This window comes from Eschscholzia californica, unplaced genomic scaffold (genome assembly GCF_041429995.1).
Source record: "Eschscholzia californica isolate CP2 unplaced genomic scaffold, dmEscCali1.0.p SCAF_2, whole genome shotgun sequence".
Classification (NCBI taxonomy): Eukaryota; Viridiplantae; Streptophyta; class Magnoliopsida; order Ranunculales; family Papaveraceae; genus Eschscholzia; species Eschscholzia californica.
In genome coordinates this window covers 4,927,589-4,944,613 of record NW_028238309.1, presented here as the reverse complement: position 1 = coordinate 4,944,613, position 17,025 = coordinate 4,927,589, and the positions used below count along the sequence as shown (strand labels likewise).

At 36.8% G+C, this 17,025-nt stretch overlaps 3 protein-coding genes across 4 annotated transcripts; 2 read left to right on the top strand and 1 right to left on the bottom strand.

The window, feature by feature from the left end:
- The first annotated feature begins 3,215 nt into the window (after positions 1–3,215).
- On the top strand, positions 3,216–9,579 carry LOC147555512 (methionine-tRNA ligase, putative / methionyl-tRNA synthetase, putative / MetRS). The gene is made up of 17 exons (XM_086663124.1): positions 3,216–3,752; positions 3,871–4,015; positions 4,342–4,495; positions 4,629–4,784; positions 5,006–5,230; positions 5,343–5,486; positions 6,011–6,101; positions 6,245–6,351; positions 6,466–6,580; positions 6,664–6,782; positions 6,901–6,966; positions 7,070–7,198; positions 7,309–7,446; positions 7,552–7,672; positions 8,143–8,384; positions 8,538–8,639; positions 9,160–9,579. Exons 1-17 carry the CDS (start codon positions 3,620–3,622, stop codon positions 9,388–9,390), a joined length of 2,418 nt encoding a protein of 805 aa, XP_086519250.1. The 5' UTR covers positions 3,216–3,619; the 3' UTR covers positions 9,391–9,579.
- Positions 9,580–10,391: 812 nt separating this feature from the next.
- LOC147555511 (Sterile alpha motif (SAM) domain-containing protein) lies at positions 10,392–14,059 on the top strand. Its single transcript, XM_086663121.1, has 6 exons — positions 10,392–10,883; positions 12,199–12,266; positions 12,369–12,649; positions 13,255–13,326; positions 13,409–13,471; positions 13,761–14,059. The coding sequence occupies exons 1-6, from the start codon at positions 10,777–10,779 to the stop codon at positions 13,806–13,808; spliced, it is 639 nt and encodes a 212-aa protein (XP_086519247.1). The 5' UTR covers positions 10,392–10,776; the 3' UTR covers positions 13,809–14,059.
- A 210-nt stretch (positions 14,060–14,269) lies between these two features.
- Positions 14,270–16,615, bottom strand: LOC147555510 (amino acid-ligase). 2 transcript variants are annotated; one of them, XM_086663122.1, is made up of 4 exons: positions 16,117–16,615; positions 15,507–15,641; positions 15,076–15,214; positions 14,270–14,578 (listed from the first exon to the last, which is right to left on the bottom strand). In XM_086663122.1, the coding sequence occupies exons 1-4, from the start codon at positions 16,433–16,435 to the stop codon at positions 14,557–14,559; spliced, it is 615 nt and encodes a 204-aa protein (XP_086519248.1). In that variant the 5' UTR covers positions 16,436–16,615; the 3' UTR covers positions 14,270–14,556. The 2 variants fall into 2 exon arrangements, with proteins under 2 accessions (XP_086519248.1, XP_086519249.1); XM_086663123.1 differs by having other exon boundaries at positions 15,516–15,641.
- Between the last annotated feature and the right edge of the window lie 410 nt (positions 16,616–17,025).

Below are 17,025 nucleotides of genomic sequence, written 5' to 3'. Positions count from 1 at the left end.
CTTTTATCACATCTTATCTGCAGAGCTTTTCAACAACATATAGTCAGTCGACTGCTAACGATATGTCAGACAAAGTAAAGAGAGATGACAAAGAGTGAATTACTTTGAAATGGATGGTAGAAAGTAAATATAAGAAAATACAACTATTAAAGTTAACTGAAAAATGTAAAAGGAGCCCATATTAGAAGACAATGATTTCAAAAATTGGTCATCTTAAAGAGACTACTTTGGTGCGTCTGATTCAACAAAAAAAAAAGACTACTTTGGTGCGTCATCTTTTTTCTTTTTTTGATGAAATATTGGTGCGTCATCTTTAATGGTCTAAAATGGAGTTTACCTTTTTGATTGATTGCGGTTTTGGGGAATAAAGAGTAATCCTTGGGGAATAAATTTTTCAGGGAATTCATGTTCTTTTTGTATATTTTCGGAGAAATATTTTATTTTAATCCAAAAACTCACTTGATCAAACATTGCCCCCTAATCTTCACCCTCTTTATCACTTTCACCACAACAACTTCCACCACCTCCATTCCAATCACCACCGTGCCGACCACCATTGCCACCTCTTATTTTTCCTCTCTTCTTCTATCCAACTCACTATCACCCTCTCTATCTCCTTCTCTCGCATTCTTTATCTATATTTCTCGCAGTATCTCTCTCTCTCTCTCTCTTTCGATTTGTATAGATTTCTCTAAGGAAATCGCAGAGTTCATGACCACGAAATGTTTTGTGTCCACGGAATGGTAATGACCACGAAATGGTAATGGCCACGAAATGTGTTTGTGGCCAACAAATGTTTCGTGGCATGAAATGAGAGGTCGATTGAGAAACAATGAGAGATCGAGAGACATAGATAGTCAGGGCAATAGAGAGATAATAAGAGATAGACAATGGGGAATCGAGAGAAAGGCTAAGAGAAGAAGAGGGAAAGAATAGGAGAACAAGAGATAGATGGTGCGAGACAGTGGGAGAGAGAGAACAATAGGAGAGAACGATAGAGAGAGAGAGAAGATAGAAAAAGAGAGGGAGAGAGAGATAGGGAGTAAGAAGATGAAGATTAGAGGGCAATGTTTGATCAAGCAATTTTTGAACTAAAAAAAACATGTCCTTGAGTCATATATATTGACAAAAATCTTTATTCACCGAAGAACTTTTTTATTCCCCAAAGCCGTGGACTTTTTTTTTTTTTAAAAAACTTATTTCACTTTTATCCCGATTATGAGCCAGACGAATGTCAATAGACAAAAGAAAATTGGGTTAACAAAGGTCTCCAACGTGAAGAAACCGATAATATTTTTTTTACTTAAACTACATAAATTATACGTCAACTTTGTATATATTTTAATTCGTATTATCTATTCAAATGTGTAGACATGAAACGGCACCGCGATGCACCAATTTAAGTAGTATATAAAGATTTATCTAAAATAAATAAAGGTCCCAGCTAAAAAATATATATTTTTAACCGTAATAAAGTCGATTGGAATGAATAAAGAACAAGAGAGAAGACAAAAAACTAAAGAGAGAGAGAGAGATAAAAAAATTGCTCTGGTCGTGGTTGAAACCCTAGGCTTTTTATTTTTTAGTTGGGATATTATGTGAAGAATGATTTTAATATTAGTCATTCTAATATTTATTAAGGATAATTTTGTCTATAAATATTAAAACAAATCATTTCCAGGAATGGGAATCGCAAACCCACCCCCTCTCTGGGCTTGCTATTACCCGTTTAAGGGGGAACCCCATTTCTTGAAGAAAAGAATTTTTCTTAAATTCTCGCGAGCCAAATAATAATCAGGATTGCGATCCCGAAAAATCACATTCCATTCTCACGTGATTCCCACACGCCAAACATGACCCTAATGTATTTTGACATTTGATATAATTACTTACAAAATTAAAATAGATATGAATTTTTTTGTAAGATATAGAGCAAGATATGAGAATCTTTTTAGACTACGTAGAGGGGAAGTTTTAAATGTGCCTTTTAAAAATGTTAGGGCATCTCCAATGCAAAACTCAACTAAGATCTCAAAGATGACGTGTCAAGGGTGGTATGATGATACTACAGTGTCCTCTTGAGATATCTCTATTTGTCTAACTCATCGATATTGAATTCCAACCAACAGAGACCAAGTCTTCATATATTTTTAAAATAAATAAGGGTTATTTCCCAAATAGCCCCCAACTTTGTGGCCAACTTCCTGCCTAGCCCCTTACTTCGTAAATATACCCTGATGACCCCCTTTTTGAATTACCGTTATAACACCGTTAACCAGTCATCACATCTCTCTCCTCCATCTCATCACCTCACTTTCTCGCCACCTCATCGTCTTCACTCCTCTCCCTCTCTAAAAAATTGTTTTTTTGTCTTCTCTCCTCTCCCACTCTACACACTCCGACGAAGGGAAACCCTTCGCCGGAGTAGGTCAGTTCAAGGACACAGACCGAGATTTGTTCCTTGAACAAACTGAGATTTGTTCAAGGAACATATCGAGATCTGTTCAAAGAACATACCTTCAAGGTCTGTTCCTTGAACAGATCAAGGTACTCCGACAAAGGGTTCCCTTCGCCGGAGTGTGTAGAGAGAGAGAAGACAATTTTTTTTAGAGATAGAGGAAAGAGAAAAAATTGTTTTTTTTGGGTTTTAAGGTAGCCGACCGGAAAATTGGGCGGCCGACGACCTTTGCCGGTGAAGACGATGAGGTGGCGAGAAAATGAGGTGGCAGAGAGAGGTGATGAGATGGAGGAGAGAGAGGTGATGACAGGTTAACGATGTTATAACGATAATTCAAAAAGGGAACCATCTGGGTATTTTTGACAAAGTAGGGGGCTAGGCAGGAAGCTGGTCACAAAGTTGGGGGTTATTTGGAAAATAACCCAGTAAATAATTATTCTTTTACTATGTCACATAAGTAAAACAACAAGTTTAGAGTTTTGCGTTGGATAAGTGTAAGAATTTAAGATCTCTATTTTTGCCACATAGGAATGATAATCTCAATTGGAACTTGACAAATAGTAATAATTGAGATTTTTTTGAGTTTTGCATTAGAGATGCTCTTATACGCCCTCTTTCATTCACAAACTTTATATCTTGAGCGAGACACCTTTAACATTTATAGACATCTTTAAAATTTTCTCCAGCGAAAATATTATGAATGTATATTTTGTTGAAAATTTGCTGTAAAAATGCTAGGCTGTGTTCTATAACAGATACCAAAGAGAAGATTACATTGAAGTATGTGATAAGGGGAAAATTTTTGTTCCACAAAATTGTTTGGCACAACTTAAAGTTACTATAAAATAAAATTGCAACCAAACACTCAAAGCTAGACTAATGAAAATAAAATACTCCATATCAACACAAACTATAAAGGTACAATATAATGTATCATCCAAACGCACCTCAAGAATCAATCAACTACAATTTTTAGGGTTTATCTCATTTGCTTAACTAAAGCCCAATAAGGTTCCATTTTGGTGCGCCCCTCGCTAATTTAGTACTATTGTGCAATACGATTGGCGCTACTATTCTGTTCGACGTTTTTTCCTTTTTGTCCTCAACTGAAGAAAAATTCCATCTCTCTCTCTCTCTCTGAAACCCTAATTGGACACAGTGATGGGAGAACATCAAGACACCGCCGGAGATGGCAAACCTCCCAAACTTCCGATCGAAGGCGCTAAAAATATTATGATTACCAGTGCTTTACCATACGTTAATAACGTTCCTCATCTTGGAAACATCATCGGCTGTAACTCTCTCTCTCTCTCTCTTTTTCTAGCTCCGGTTCTCTGTCTTTTCAGATTTGAACAAAAATTTCTGTTAATCTGGTAGAAATTGATGAAACAAGGTATTTGATTCAATTTCAGGTGTTTTAAGTGCGGATGTATTCGCTCGATTCTGTCGTCTCCGAGGTTATAACACGATTTATATTTGTGGAACTGATGAATATGGAACAGCAACTGAAACTAAAGCCATGGAAGAGAATTGTTCTCCGAAGGAGATTTGTGATAAGTAAGTTAAATATCAAATTATCAATGCTTGTTCTATTTTTAGTCTGAATTGTTCTTTAATTGACTAGTATTGATTGAGGAGGTAAATCAAGTATAGTACTATTTAGTCTATTTATCATCACTAGATCTACTAAATTTGCATGCTAAGATTTCAACTTTATTTTATTTGTTTTGCCAATTGAGTTTATGATTGGTTGAGAAGATAAATTGAGTATACAAATATATCAATTTTATTGTATTTTTTTACCAATTGAATATGAATTTGTATGAGATGAACACATTCAGAGATTTGCCACTCTTTTAACATGGTATTATCTGCTTCTGTAGATATCATGCAATTCACAGAGACGTATATAAATGGTTTGACATAAGTTTCGATAAGTTTGGACGCACATCTTCTCCCCAGCAAACTGAAGTTTGTCAAGCTATTTTCGAGAAACTGATGGAGAACAATTGGCTTACCGAAAACACAATCCAACAGGTGATTAGTTATGTCTAAAGATGTATCTCTTATGGTCTTCCCCAGTTTAAAATTTTATTTACCGACTTGCTATTTTACGTGCTATGTATGCATTGTTGACTTTTGGGTTTACCTTGAATTCTATGAATTACAGCTTTACTGCGATAAATGCGAGCGTTTCTTAGCTGACCGGCTTGTTGAAGGTGTCTGTCCTCGACCTGATTGTAATTATGACTCTGCTCGAGGTGATCAGTGTGAGAAATGTGGAAATCTTTTGAATCCAACCGAACTAAAGGATCCTAGATGCAAGGTGTGGTGTATGGTCCATTTTTTGATGGTTTTGTTTATTTTTTGTTAGTATTTACAAGTAATTGCATCCAGTTTTTGCCTTTCTCTTCTACGTATTACTATATATTTTCTTTCAGTTTAAGATTGAACGGCATGGAGTCTTGGAGGTAAACGATAATTACTCTCTGATATCATATTTATGTATTTCATGATTTCTGTTTGCTTTTGCTTTGGGCACTGCAGGTATGTCAAAGTAGTCCTCGTATTCGTGATACAGATCACTTGTTCTTAGAGCTACCTCTGCTGGAGGATAAATTGCGGAAGTATATCGAAGTAAATAAAACATCCTGGACCCAAAATGCTGTTCAAGCTACACAGGGATGGCTAAAAGAGGGATTGAGATCACGATGTATCACCAGAGATCTTAAGTGGGGAGTTCCCGTTCCACATGAGAAATACAAAGACAAGGTTAGATTTAATTTGATCCCAATTGTCTATCTATTCCACACTTCATGCTTTTGTTATTCAGGATAAATATTGGATTATTGATTTTGTGCATATATTCAATTTCGTGTTTCAGGTTTTCTATGTGTGGTTCGACGCACCTATTGGATATGTTTCAATAACTGCAAGCTACACTTCTGAATGGGAGAAGTGGTGGAAGAATCCTAAGAACGTAGAGCTTTATCAATTTATGGGAAAGGACAATGTGCCATTCCACACTGTACGTATTATTCTTCTTCACTTTTTAAATCCTCGATGACTTGATGGTTTCGAGTCTAAAGATGTTAACTTTTAAACCTTGATGGTCTTTTGGCATATAAATTTATGTAGTTTCTTGTTGTCAGTAATTTATGTGTATATATCTGTGTATGGAGTTTCTCTTTTCATATTGATAACATTATTCTTCTCTGCATTTGATTCTCGCTACCTGCTTTGAATGGTTGCTACGGCTATACCCTGTAGATATGTACTTTTCCAGAGTTGTCTATTTTGTTCCTCTAGTCAGTCTGCATTATGCAGATACACTAAATAAAGTGGATGAATTTAGCCTTACTAGGAAGTTACATACTAATGTTATTGAGTTGTTCACTCGATTCAACTGATTGTTCTTTTCTTACTATTCTTTAGTCCATATTTAGATGTCATTTGTCTATCACCGTTATGTCTTTAGAACTTATAACGATGATATCAATGTAGAATTCCAGCTAAAAGATGTGATATTTTTGCTGTTGTTTCTAATTTTAGGTAATGTTTCCTTCGACTCTTTTTGGAACTGGAGAAGACTGGACATTCATGAAGACTGTTAGTGTTACAGAATATTTGAATTATGAAGCAGGTCTGCAGTTGCTTATTTAACGAATTTTGTTTTTGGTGTGCAGATATGACTAAAATGTACAGAGTGACCTAATATTATGCTTAAACACTCTCGCAAGTTACAGCATTGTGATACTAATTTTCCTATCTGCATGAAATTTGCAGGGAAGTTCTCCAAAAGTAAGGGCATAGGTGTCTTTGGCAATGATGCAAAAGATACAAAGATTCCTTCAGAAGTCTGGAGATACTATTTGTTGAGAAATAGACCAGAGGTGAGATCTGTTGACATGGTGGTTCATTTTGCTTCTTTAGTTGTATTAATTCTTCACTCCTGATTCCTGCCCGTTGCCATACACCTAAAAATTCTTTTGGACTTGTATTTTTAGGTATCAGATACATTATTTACGTGGAAGGATTTGCAAATAAAACTGAACAGCGAGTTGCTCAGCAACTTGGGGAATTTCATTAATCGAGTCCTTAGCTTTATTGCCAAACCTACAGGTTAGTTGGTTTCATATGTACTTCCAAATTGTTGTATTAATTTCAAATCTTATCATCGCCCTAATCTGCATTTCTTTTCACAGGACTAGGATATGGTTCTGTTATCCCTGATGCTCCTAATGCTGAATCACATTCCTTGACCACATCATTGGCGGAAAAAGTTGGAACATATGTTGATCAATATGTTGACGTAATGGATAAGGTCTTCATAACATAATCTTTGCATATGATTTGCTGATCTTAGGTGTTTTAATCAGGTTACAGTTAAGTACTTCACATCATTTCATTTGGATAACATTTTCTTGTCTACTCTCATGTAGGTTAAACTGAAGCAAGGACTGAAAACTGCAATGGCAATTTCTAGTGAGGGAAATGCTTACTTACAAGTAATTTGTCTATCTTCTCTGTTTTGAGGTTTAATTCTTCTCAGGAAAAGGAAAAAAAAACTTCAGTGTGCATCTCTGAATGAAAATTTCAAATGCTATATAGGATAGCCAATTCTGGAAACTTTACAAGGAAGATCTACCTTCATGTTCCATTGTGATGAAAACTTCAGTCGGGCTTGTGTATCTTCTAGCATCTCTATTGGAACCCTTTATGCCATCGTTTTCAGTTGAGGTAACTACAATATTTTTATTCTAGGTGAAATACTACTGTCTTACCATATCTTTTATGCCATCTTTTTTTGCTAATCATTCTGTGAGTCTGCTGTTTTCTGATGGTATTAGGTAGTCAAGCAGCTCAATTTGCCGCCTGAAATTCCGCTCTCTCTTCGCAAAGGAGACACTGACAGAGCAAAAAGACCTTGGGAAATCATACCTTCTGGTCACAAAATAGGAACACCAGAGCCTCTGTTTAAAGAACTGGTACGCAAGTGTTCTGATCGTTTCTTGCTCGGTTCTGTTCTTTTTTAGTATGTGTTTCTTTTCCCGTGTTCGTTGTTCGCTTACTGAAACTCTTTTGTCACTCAGAAAGACGAGGAAGTTGAGTTTTTCAGGGTGAAGTTTGCTGGGAGTCAAGCTGACAGAATAGTCAAGGCAGAAGAAGACTCAAAAAAGATTGCTGCCCAACTAAAGAAAACCACCCTTGCAGGTAATGCTTCTGCCCATTATTTTGTGTTATAACTTCTCGGGTTTTTTACTATTGTCAAAAAATGGATTAGACATCTGGTTTGTTCACATTTTATGAAAAAGTGATTTTCTTGATCAGGCCTCCAATTTGTTTTATTTTCTCACTACCATCGTATATAGAATGGGGAGTTACCATTTTTTTTCGTTTGACTTAGTCGTAGAGTTCGAAATAAGGAAGTAAAAATAAAGACAAATTAACAAGTGAATCTTTTGTCTCTAAATCTTTTGATGATTCACGAGTTATCACATCCAGTCATACTTGTTTATGTTTCTCACAAGGAAGTGGTACTTAAACTGCTGATCAGTAGACCTTAATTTTTGTGCAAAAAAGTTCTTTTGATTTTCTTTAATGAAATCAATTAAAGTTCCCTACAATTTCTATCTTGATCCTCTCAAGGTACTTATTCAGGGCTTTTCCATGTTTTTGAGCAGAAGCAAGTGGAAGTGGAAAGAAGCAAAAGCCTACAAAATCTGCAGGTGCCTCAACATCTGGGAACGCTGCTGAAGCAGAAATTTCGATTACTAGACTTGACATCCGTGTCGGCCTCATTACTAAAGTGCAGAAACATCCAGATGCTGACTCCCTCTATGTCGAAGAGATTGATGTCGGAGAAGGTGCACCAAGGACTGTCGTTAGTGGCCTCGTGAAGTACATTCCTCTAGAAGAAATGCAGGTCTGCCCCCTATGGTCCCTTTTGGGAAGTTTCATACTTGTGTGTGTGTATATATATATATATAGATATAATAGTTTTTCATTGTATGTTGCTAGTGTTATGTTTCTAAGAAATCAATAAATAATACCGTGTCAACAACTATGAGATGTGCAGAACCGGAAAGTTTGTGTTCTCTGCAACCTGAAACCAGCAACCATGAGGGGTATTAAGTCTCATGCAATGGTTCTTGCCGCCTCAAATGACGATCATTCTAAAGTAAGGACTTGGACTCAACTTATCTCTTCCATTTGTTTATATGTTTGGCTGGAAGTCCCGCAAGCTTCAATTTCAATAGTCATCAATTTGATCATGCCATAAAATTTGACGACAGATAATATTTGAGTTAAGTCTAGTATTTGTGTGTACGAAAAACTTATCAAAGTTACTACAGAAGTACCAAGTACCAGCTTAATCAGTAATATTGGAGTTAGGAGTTTGGATCTGTTGACACCATTTGTGGTATACCATGTTTTTCGAGGATGATCTCATCAACATAAATTACCCTCTACAAAATGAAAATGGAAAAGATGTGACGGTTTTAAAACCTTGAACACTATTTTAAATTGCTTTTATTTCTGGAATGATCTGAACTTTGGGAATATGTGATGAAGCCCCAAGCAGGAAAAAAAATCAGTGGGAATGATTCTTCTTGCCTTGAGCCATGAATATAAAGTTGTAATAAGAAGTGGTATTACAAATCGTTTTTTTTTAACAAACTATTGAATATTGGTTTCAGGTTGAATTAGTCGATCCACCTGCATCAGCTGCCGTGGGAGAGAGAATTACGTTTCCTGGATTTGAAGGAGAACCTGATGGTGTTCTTAACCCTAAGAAAAAGGTCTGGGAGACACTACAAGTGGATCTGAAGACAGACGCCGAACTGGTCGCTCGTTACAAGGAAGTTCCTCTAACCACATCGGCTGGAGTTTGCAAGGTTTCAAGTATATCTGGTGGAACCATAAGGTAGAAAGATCATTGAGAAGCAAGTAATTTTTCAAGAATTTGGCTGCCACTATTTCATAAACTATCTTATTCATACTTTTTTTGGATCATAACCAGTTCCTTCTTTAGAAAAGGAATTGTGTAAGTACTCATTTAAGCATTGAGAGTTCCTTAATCCAGACTATCTGAGTTTTTGATCAAGTGAAAGATTTTATAGTGATACTTCTGCTTAATTCTTCCAGTTATGTGTTTGTTTTTCTTCTTGATGGAGGATTGATCAAATTTTAGGGGGAGATGTGTTCCCTTGGATTTCTTTGGCGACCAATGTTAAATTGCAGGACTGTTGCATCTTATGCTATCTCATATCGACAAAGACAAATCATTTTCTAAGAATTTTACCAATCTCTGTATAGGGTAACATATGAAATTAGACCAACAAGACTAAGACATGCTAATCTCTTTAAGGCTTGTTTGTTAGTCTTGGATTCTCTAAGCAACTAAATTCGGGATTCATATAATCTTATCCTCGGTAACTAAATTCAATAAATCATGAATTTCTACTTTTATTAAGAATCAAAACTTGGCTCGTACCAGAAAAAATTACAACGTTAACTTGTTATTACCTTTGGAGGTGCTTGAGATGTTTTGAGAAATAAGAAAAGTTTTCGAGGAATAAAATTTGAAAGGATGGAAAAACAAAAAAATGGAGCCAAACACACCCTTTCTCATGTCGCCGACAGAGGGTTGCCGGCGGGTTCTCAATCGATGTTCGATGACCGTTGACGACCACAATCCCTGTCTCTCTTTTCTGTCTCACTATATATCCTTCTCTCCCTCCATGACTCTTTACTTTCCTCTCAATTCGTCTCCAAGTTCTGGTTGAGGATAGGACCCTTTTTCGTAACTCTTTGTCTGGGAAACCAGACGAAGTTCCGACGAAGGGGCTCTCTTTCGCCGAAACTTAGAAAACGAGAAGAAAGATGAGAAGAGAAAAGGAAGAAGGAAGAAGGAAGAAGAAGAGAGAGAGAGAGACAAGAAGAGGAGACCAACAGAGTTGATGGTGGAGGTCGTCGATGATGGAGATCTCTGGAGTTGACGGTGGAAGTGGGAGGGGATGATGGACGAAAAAAGACTGAAAATATATACTGGATGAATGACGTTTGGAAGAAACGAAAAATATATATATTTTTTTATTTCCACCCAAAAATTTGTAGGTGAAAATTTATTTGTTCCCCTACAAGGACCTTCTAAACCACTATCGGATCCCATTTACTCCCACCACTACTCCCCAAACACCCCACCTCTCTTCTCTGGTTTTCCCTCCTAAATCCAACCCTTTCCCGGAAACTCATCAGATCTTTACTTTCTGATCTTCAAAGAACCCTAATTCGAGTACAGTTGATATCCCATCATGTATGCCGATCAGGTCACATCGAGTAACAAGAGATCCGTGAAAGAGCGTCTTAATGGCGATTCTGAAGACGGGTTTGGCAGAACCAGACAATCTAACAACAAAAGGTTTCTTCTTTTCTTTCTTTCTGCCATTTTATATCTTTAATTTTAGTTCTTGTCAAGGGTTTGATAGTTTATTCGATTCCATTTCCTTAACAACATTGATATTAATGAAGGATATTAGGTATTTCATGCCTTTGAGTTTGATTTTGGTACTTGTGGGGTTTCTCTCAAGGGTTTTGGTAATCAACTTGATTTTACCTTTTTTGCCTGAAAAAAAAGTGTATTGGTGAAATTCTGAAGTGAATTATCTCTAATCATGAAATTACCCAAATAACATGACTGTTTTAGAGTCTCGTTCAAGAGTTTGGGTTCGAAAATTTGGGTTCGAGAGTTTGGATTTGAGAGTTTGGGGTTGTTCGGCTTACCATGATTAGAGCTCGAACGGGTCGAAAGTTGTAGATTGTCAAAGTGAAAAGGGTTTGCAAACACAGCCAGTTACCTGTGACTTATAGTTATTCATTGTGTTCGCGAATCAAATATAGAAAAAAAAGTGTAGGTTCTAAATTGGTAGACCATCAAAGTAGTCTAAAGTTATGGTGAGCTCGTGACGTATTAGTAGCCCATGTATCAGTGGAACTCGTCACGTTATTGTAAGACCATCAACATACTCTTAATTATCAACGTTATACACAAACAATTCAATAAATTGTAATAGTAGAAGAATGCACGAGACAACCTTATTTTCTTTTTCTCCTAGCTACTCCTGTTATTCAAACTCGTACTTCAAACTTTTGAAGTGTTCTGTTTGACTTTGCGACGTTTTAGTAGGAAACGGTTTTTTGTTGACATTAGGAGGTCTGATTGTGTTCCAGTAGCGTTTCAATGCGTTTCTTGAAAGGTCTTTCAATTATACAGAACACATTCAGTTGAAATCGATCCCCCATGCGGTTTTCTGGACCATTATGAGGTTGTTGAATCAAGCTATAATAAATAATAAGTGTAAATTGCGATATTACTATATGTTTTATTCGGGCTACCTATTTGATTGGGAAGAGCTGAGGACAAATCTCTCTTTTTCGAAGTATTGCCTAATGCCTATGATTGAGAGTCAACATTAAGGACATCTTGACGGGGAGTTATCCTGTTTTTTTGAGTTCTTTACCAATTTTCTATCGGAGTATATTCTGGAATTTATCCTTGTAAAACTTGTTCTAGTAAATATATTCATTCACCTTTCTAGAAAAGAGAGAGAGATTTTAATCTTTGAATTAAAATTGCTCAGACCATTAGATACTTATATGTGGTAATTTTTTGCTAATGCTTACACTGTTAGATGTAGTATTTCTTTGCTAATGCTTATGTGGTTTCTTCTTTGCAGGCAGCGTGAACATGATAGCCAATGGAAGCACGATCTTTACGAGGACGATGAAGAACCCCAGACATCAAGTATGTAGTAAATTCGATACTGTTGTATCAGCTTAAATATGAAAATCTAACTTCAGATTATGTGTTCGCTGTCATGAATTTCTCTGTTGGTGGCATTTGAAGATCCAAAAGTTCGCGCTGGAGATCTCCGACTGAAGCTCCAGAAGAAGGTTCAGCCACAAATTAATCGAAGTGGAAAGAGCTCTTCAGGAGCAGGTCGCCAAGATCTGCGTGAAATACTATCAGGGTCTATGCATTCACAGCCAGCTAACGTTGATATGCCAAAGCCAAAGCGGGTTAGAGAGGCCGCTAAAGCTACTAGAAGTGCTCCAAGTGAAGTGGTTACTGCAGAGACCAAGAAGGTAGCCAATTCGGCTCCTTTAAGGAAGAAGTCACAGCAGAAGGTAGAAGTATCCTGGCTTTTGGTTTGCTTTCCTTCGACCTTTACAACATTATCATGGGAAATGCACTCCTTGTGTTTGTCAAATACAGTACTATTCTAATCTGACTAGGTCTCATTAGTAGTACAACATGAATTCTAAGATTTTACGGTTTTCCCATTCTAACCTTTTGAAAGAGCTGTTTGGTGAGTAATCAGGTCAAACCAGTAACAGTTTTCTTGCTCCATTTACCGGTTCCCCAATAAGCAAATTCCTTATTCGTGTTTATTCAGCTAGTGGGTCTATTAAAGCATAATGTTTTGCACTGCCGAACATGGACGAGGTTTTCACTGGTCAGCGTTTTGCTTATTAGGTTATGAACACGAAGTTCAAGGTTTCTAATGTTAGCCTGAAAAACATGTAAGCTAAAAACAGTACTGTCTTAATTGTCCATATATTTCAGTTGGCTTGAGTCGGTACATGAAAAATAGGTTATGTCTCCCTCGATGCATCTTTTCTCCTTTTTCCCCACTTCTGTTCATCTATAAGCTCTACACACTATCTGCATGCATAGATCTATCTGTTATTGAGCTCAATGCTTGTTTTAAACTAAAGTTGTAACTTTTCAGGGCAATACCGTGGACGGATTTCTTCAGTCTTTGGGTCTAGAGAAGTATCAAATTACATTTCAAGCAGAGGAAGTAAGATAGTTTATCATCTTTCTGTTTAAATGACCTATATAGGGATTTGTATGGCTTAAACATATTCCTAATGTTTCTGCAGATAGATATGACTGCTCTGTTAGCCATGACTGACGATGATCTCAAGGCTCTAGGAATGCCCATGGTACTGTCCACCTCTTAATTTCTCACTTTTCACGACTTTTGCATCTTTCGCCCTTCACCAAATGTTTGTATAGTGAAGAATCACACAGTTTTCAAAAAAAAAAGAATCACATCACCTAGAATATCTCTTAACTGAAAACACTTTTTATAAGTTTCAAAAGAGATGCCTTTTACCCCCGCCAGAACTCTCGACTGCTGGACTCCGAAGCAAAACTTAGGGACACCTGGTATCAAAAGTACTAAAAATAAAAATGATTGCATAACTCTGATCTTGAGTGTTTTCGTTTCAGGGTCCCAGGAAGAAGATACGTTTGGCGTTGGATTCAATGGAAACATAGAATGAAGATAGTTGAGATGGACACTGCTGTGTGCTTTTGTGCTGACTATGTAGAAGGAAAATACTGCTACAAACTTGCTGGTGAAGTTGTCTTGGAGTATGATAAACTAAGTTTGCATGTAAAATCTATGAATAGTTAGTCTCACTTGATCTTATTACTGAAAATGGGTTTAGTGAAGGAGGATGGAACTTTTTGAAAATCAAGTAACTTTGTTCAGCTGGCAACTACTTTAATTTATGTTGATACCTCTCTATTGTCTCTTTTCCCTTCTGCCTGTTGGAATCATAGAATTCATGTTTCTTAACTTAATGTTCACAAACTAATATTTTCTATCATAAGTTTGTTGCGGAAAAAGGTCGACAAAAAGACAGCTATTCAGAAGGACACCATCAGATGTCAACAGGCAGAGGGAGGAGGGAGAGCGTTGACATTACATATAAATTATCTTCAACTTCGAACTGTTTGCGTACTTCCTTTTGAATTTAACATTAAGAAAAGAGTGAAGGCCAATAGAATAGAAGTTACAATCAACCCTGCTTTCTTTTGTTTGAGAATTGAACAGCTCTACTATACAACACCTTAAAAAAAGAAAAACAAAACCGGAGATAGGAACGGAGTGAAAAGGAAATTGCACAAGACATTTTATCTGCTTCTTTTGGAAGGAGCGGTCAAGATCATCTCATCAACTCTCAGCCTCTTCAGACTCCTGTTGATGCCGCTGCAAGCTGACCTGAAACTTGAAGATGGTCTAAGAAGTTCGGGTTTGCTCCCTGGAAAATTCCAAGAACACAAACAATGTTATGCAAAAGAAGAAAACATTTCTTACAATTTCAGTTTCTCTCTATTTATTGGTAAAAAGTGTCACCCCCTCGATTTCGAATTCTTGAGTTCTAGGATGTTCTTATGTTAGGTGGTGTGTCTTTTCTCTTAAATCAGCTTTCGATCTCTGAATGGACCTGAGTCGGATTTCAGACAATTTATTTTTCTCTGATTTGTGATGTCTGACTCGTCTGGATGGTTCGTTTGGGTTTCTTTCTAGTATCTTTCTACCCAAGGTCATCAAACTATAGACTCAAATTTGTTCAAGTCGAAAAATAGGATTATGAAATAAACTCCTCTTGCTCGAGTAGATGTTAAAGCTTGGGGTTCCTAAATATTAGGAGAACCAATATGATGCTATAATATCCCCAGTGGAGCAACCGGGTAATGCATCACAAGTGAAGGTATGTGGTTCAAGGAATGCAAATAGTTGTTCGTGTCAACATACCTGAGTTGTTTTCGTTCGTTTTTTTTCTTCTTGAATGGGTTGATAATATCTCCCGTTGATGCCTTTCTCTTCACACCAATGCCATTGTATTCAGTATCTTCATGATCGCCAAGGTTATCTCCTTCTCCAAAAGAATCACCTATTAGAGTTCATGAAAGTAAGCTAAGATGTTCGAATCTTTCGACAAGCATGTGAACTATGACAGACATTTTAGCTTACAAGCATTCTAACTAGAGCCAAAGAATGCATTATTCATCATTCTAGCTTTAACAAGATCTTCAATCCTTCCATCTTTTAGCCATTAAAAACCATAACAAGAAACCATCTCATTTTAATATACCTAACATTATTATATGATGCCAAATATCATTCGTCGATCAATAATTCAAGTGGGTAAAGTACATGTTTATAAAACCACATGGTTAAAGTACCTAAGTTACCTCCTTTAATCTTTCTCTTCTTGAGCATGTTGAAATCCTCTACCTCTGGATTCCTATCGACCGAACGGTTATTGCAGTCGCTTGTTCGATGATCCCCATTTCCAATTTCAGAAGAACTCATCATCCCTGTTAGAAATAGAAAATTAGGTTCAATCTATGTCATAAACTTAAAGATGGGCATCCTTTTTCAGACACTATATCAACACATATTAGGGCCCAACTCCAAAGGTTTCAGCTTTACAAGCAATTAGCTGCTCTTTTAGAGCTACTAGGTTATTACACCATTAACAATGGCAGAACTTCCAGCACCATTGTCACCACCAATTGTTTGGAAGCAGCTTGTGGGTATATCAAAATTCATCAATATAATGGTGAAAAAGTAATGGGTATGATCCAATTTCATTAATAAAACAGAAATTCATTAGAATTAGAAGTTTGAAACAAAACTGATTCAGAATTTGAAGTTAGGGTTTTCAAGAAAGTTGCAAGAATGGTACTAAATGAGAAAACAGAGCCCTACTATAATAGTACCCATTAATCAAACACAAGAAGAAGAGAGTTAAGCTCAGAAACCAATACGATAGAGAGAGATGAGACTTACTCTTGATTCCAGGTTTACAGATTTTGCCGTCGACAATAAGAGCTCCATGATCGTTGGTACCAGTAGAAAGACCTCTAGAAGAGAAGAAAGAAAGAAGGGATTTCCAAGTAACAGAGGAAGAAATAAAATCAACTCCTCTGCTAATAAAGTGACCATTGAGTTTTAGGGTTGATGGTTCAAGTCCAAATGTAGTAGCAATTGAACCTAAATCCAATTTTTGATCTTCTGAAGTAACTACCCAAGGAATCAACTTTGATAGAGATGGACAGAACAATTTGATGGTTCTACTTCTGCTACTATTCTTCTTCTCACTAGACATCTATCTCCAATCTCTCTCTCTCTCTCTCTCTAATCTTTACCAGAAGAGTGTTACCAGTCAGTTTTTGTCACTCTTCTTTCTTTCTCTCTCTACCATCACAGTGTTTGTTGTCCATTGACAAGAAGACCTACTACGTCTCCAATGATTTCTCGAAGTCTCTAAATACTTCTCTTTCACTTTGGGCTCCTGGGTTGTCTCTCTCTCTCTTATGGGCAAGATTACTCGGGTGGAAGTTATGCCCAGGAGTCCGAACCCGCCCAACCCGGCAAATTTTGCTAGGCGGCCATGGATTAAAACCTCTACTCGCACACTTACTTATACCCGCACTCACTTCATATCCAATTAATTTACATCAACCTTTTGGGTTGATGAAACCCGACAGTTAGTTTTAAAAAGAATCCAACAGTTCATGTTGCTAAGCCTAGTTGAGATAGTAAACTATATGTTTAAGGACAATCACACGAACTCAATGCATTGCTTTGCAAATGACCCAAGAGAATACCTAGTGGGTTAATAAAGTAGTGTTTGACTTTCAGAGAGTAAAGAGCCGGATAAGTTTATATTATTTTTCATGAAAATTCTTCATTAGT

Excerpts from the sequence above, each read along its gene's own strand:
- LOC147555512 (XM_086663124.1), top strand. The coding sequence starts at position 3,620 with ATGGGAGAACATCAAGACACCGCCGGAGATGGCAAACCTCCCAAACTT. Across the intron at positions 4,785-5,005 it reads TAAAGGATCCTAGATGCAAG|GTATGTCAAAGTAGTCCTCG; the intron begins GTGTGGTGTATG and ends TGGGCACTGCAG. Across the intron at positions 5,231-5,342 it reads ATGAGAAATACAAAGACAAG|GTTTTCTATGTGTGGTTCGA; the intron begins GTTAGATTTAAT and ends TTCGTGTTTCAG.
- LOC147555511 (XM_086663121.1), top strand. The coding sequence starts at position 10,777 with ATGTATGCCGATCAGGTCACATCGAGTAACAAGAGATCCGTGAAAGAG. Across the intron at positions 10,884-12,198 it reads AGACAATCTAACAACAAAAG|GCAGCGTGAACATGATAGCC; the intron begins GTTTCTTCTTTT and ends TCTTCTTTGCAG. Across the intron at positions 12,650-13,254 it reads GGAAGAAGTCACAGCAGAAG|GGCAATACCGTGGACGGATT; the intron begins GTAGAAGTATCC and ends GTAACTTTTCAG.
- LOC147555510 (XM_086663122.1), bottom strand. The coding sequence starts at position 16,435 with ATGTCTAGTGAGAAGAAGAATAGTAGCAGAAGTAGAACCATCAAATTG. Across the intron at positions 15,642-16,116 it reads CTGTAAACCTGGAATCAAGA|GGATGATGAGTTCTTCTGAA; the intron begins GTAAGTCTCATC and ends TATTTCTAACAG. Across the intron at positions 15,215-15,506 it reads GATTAAAGGAGGTAACTTAG|GTGATTCTTTTGGAGAAGGA; the intron begins GTACTTTAACCA and ends GAACTCTAATAG.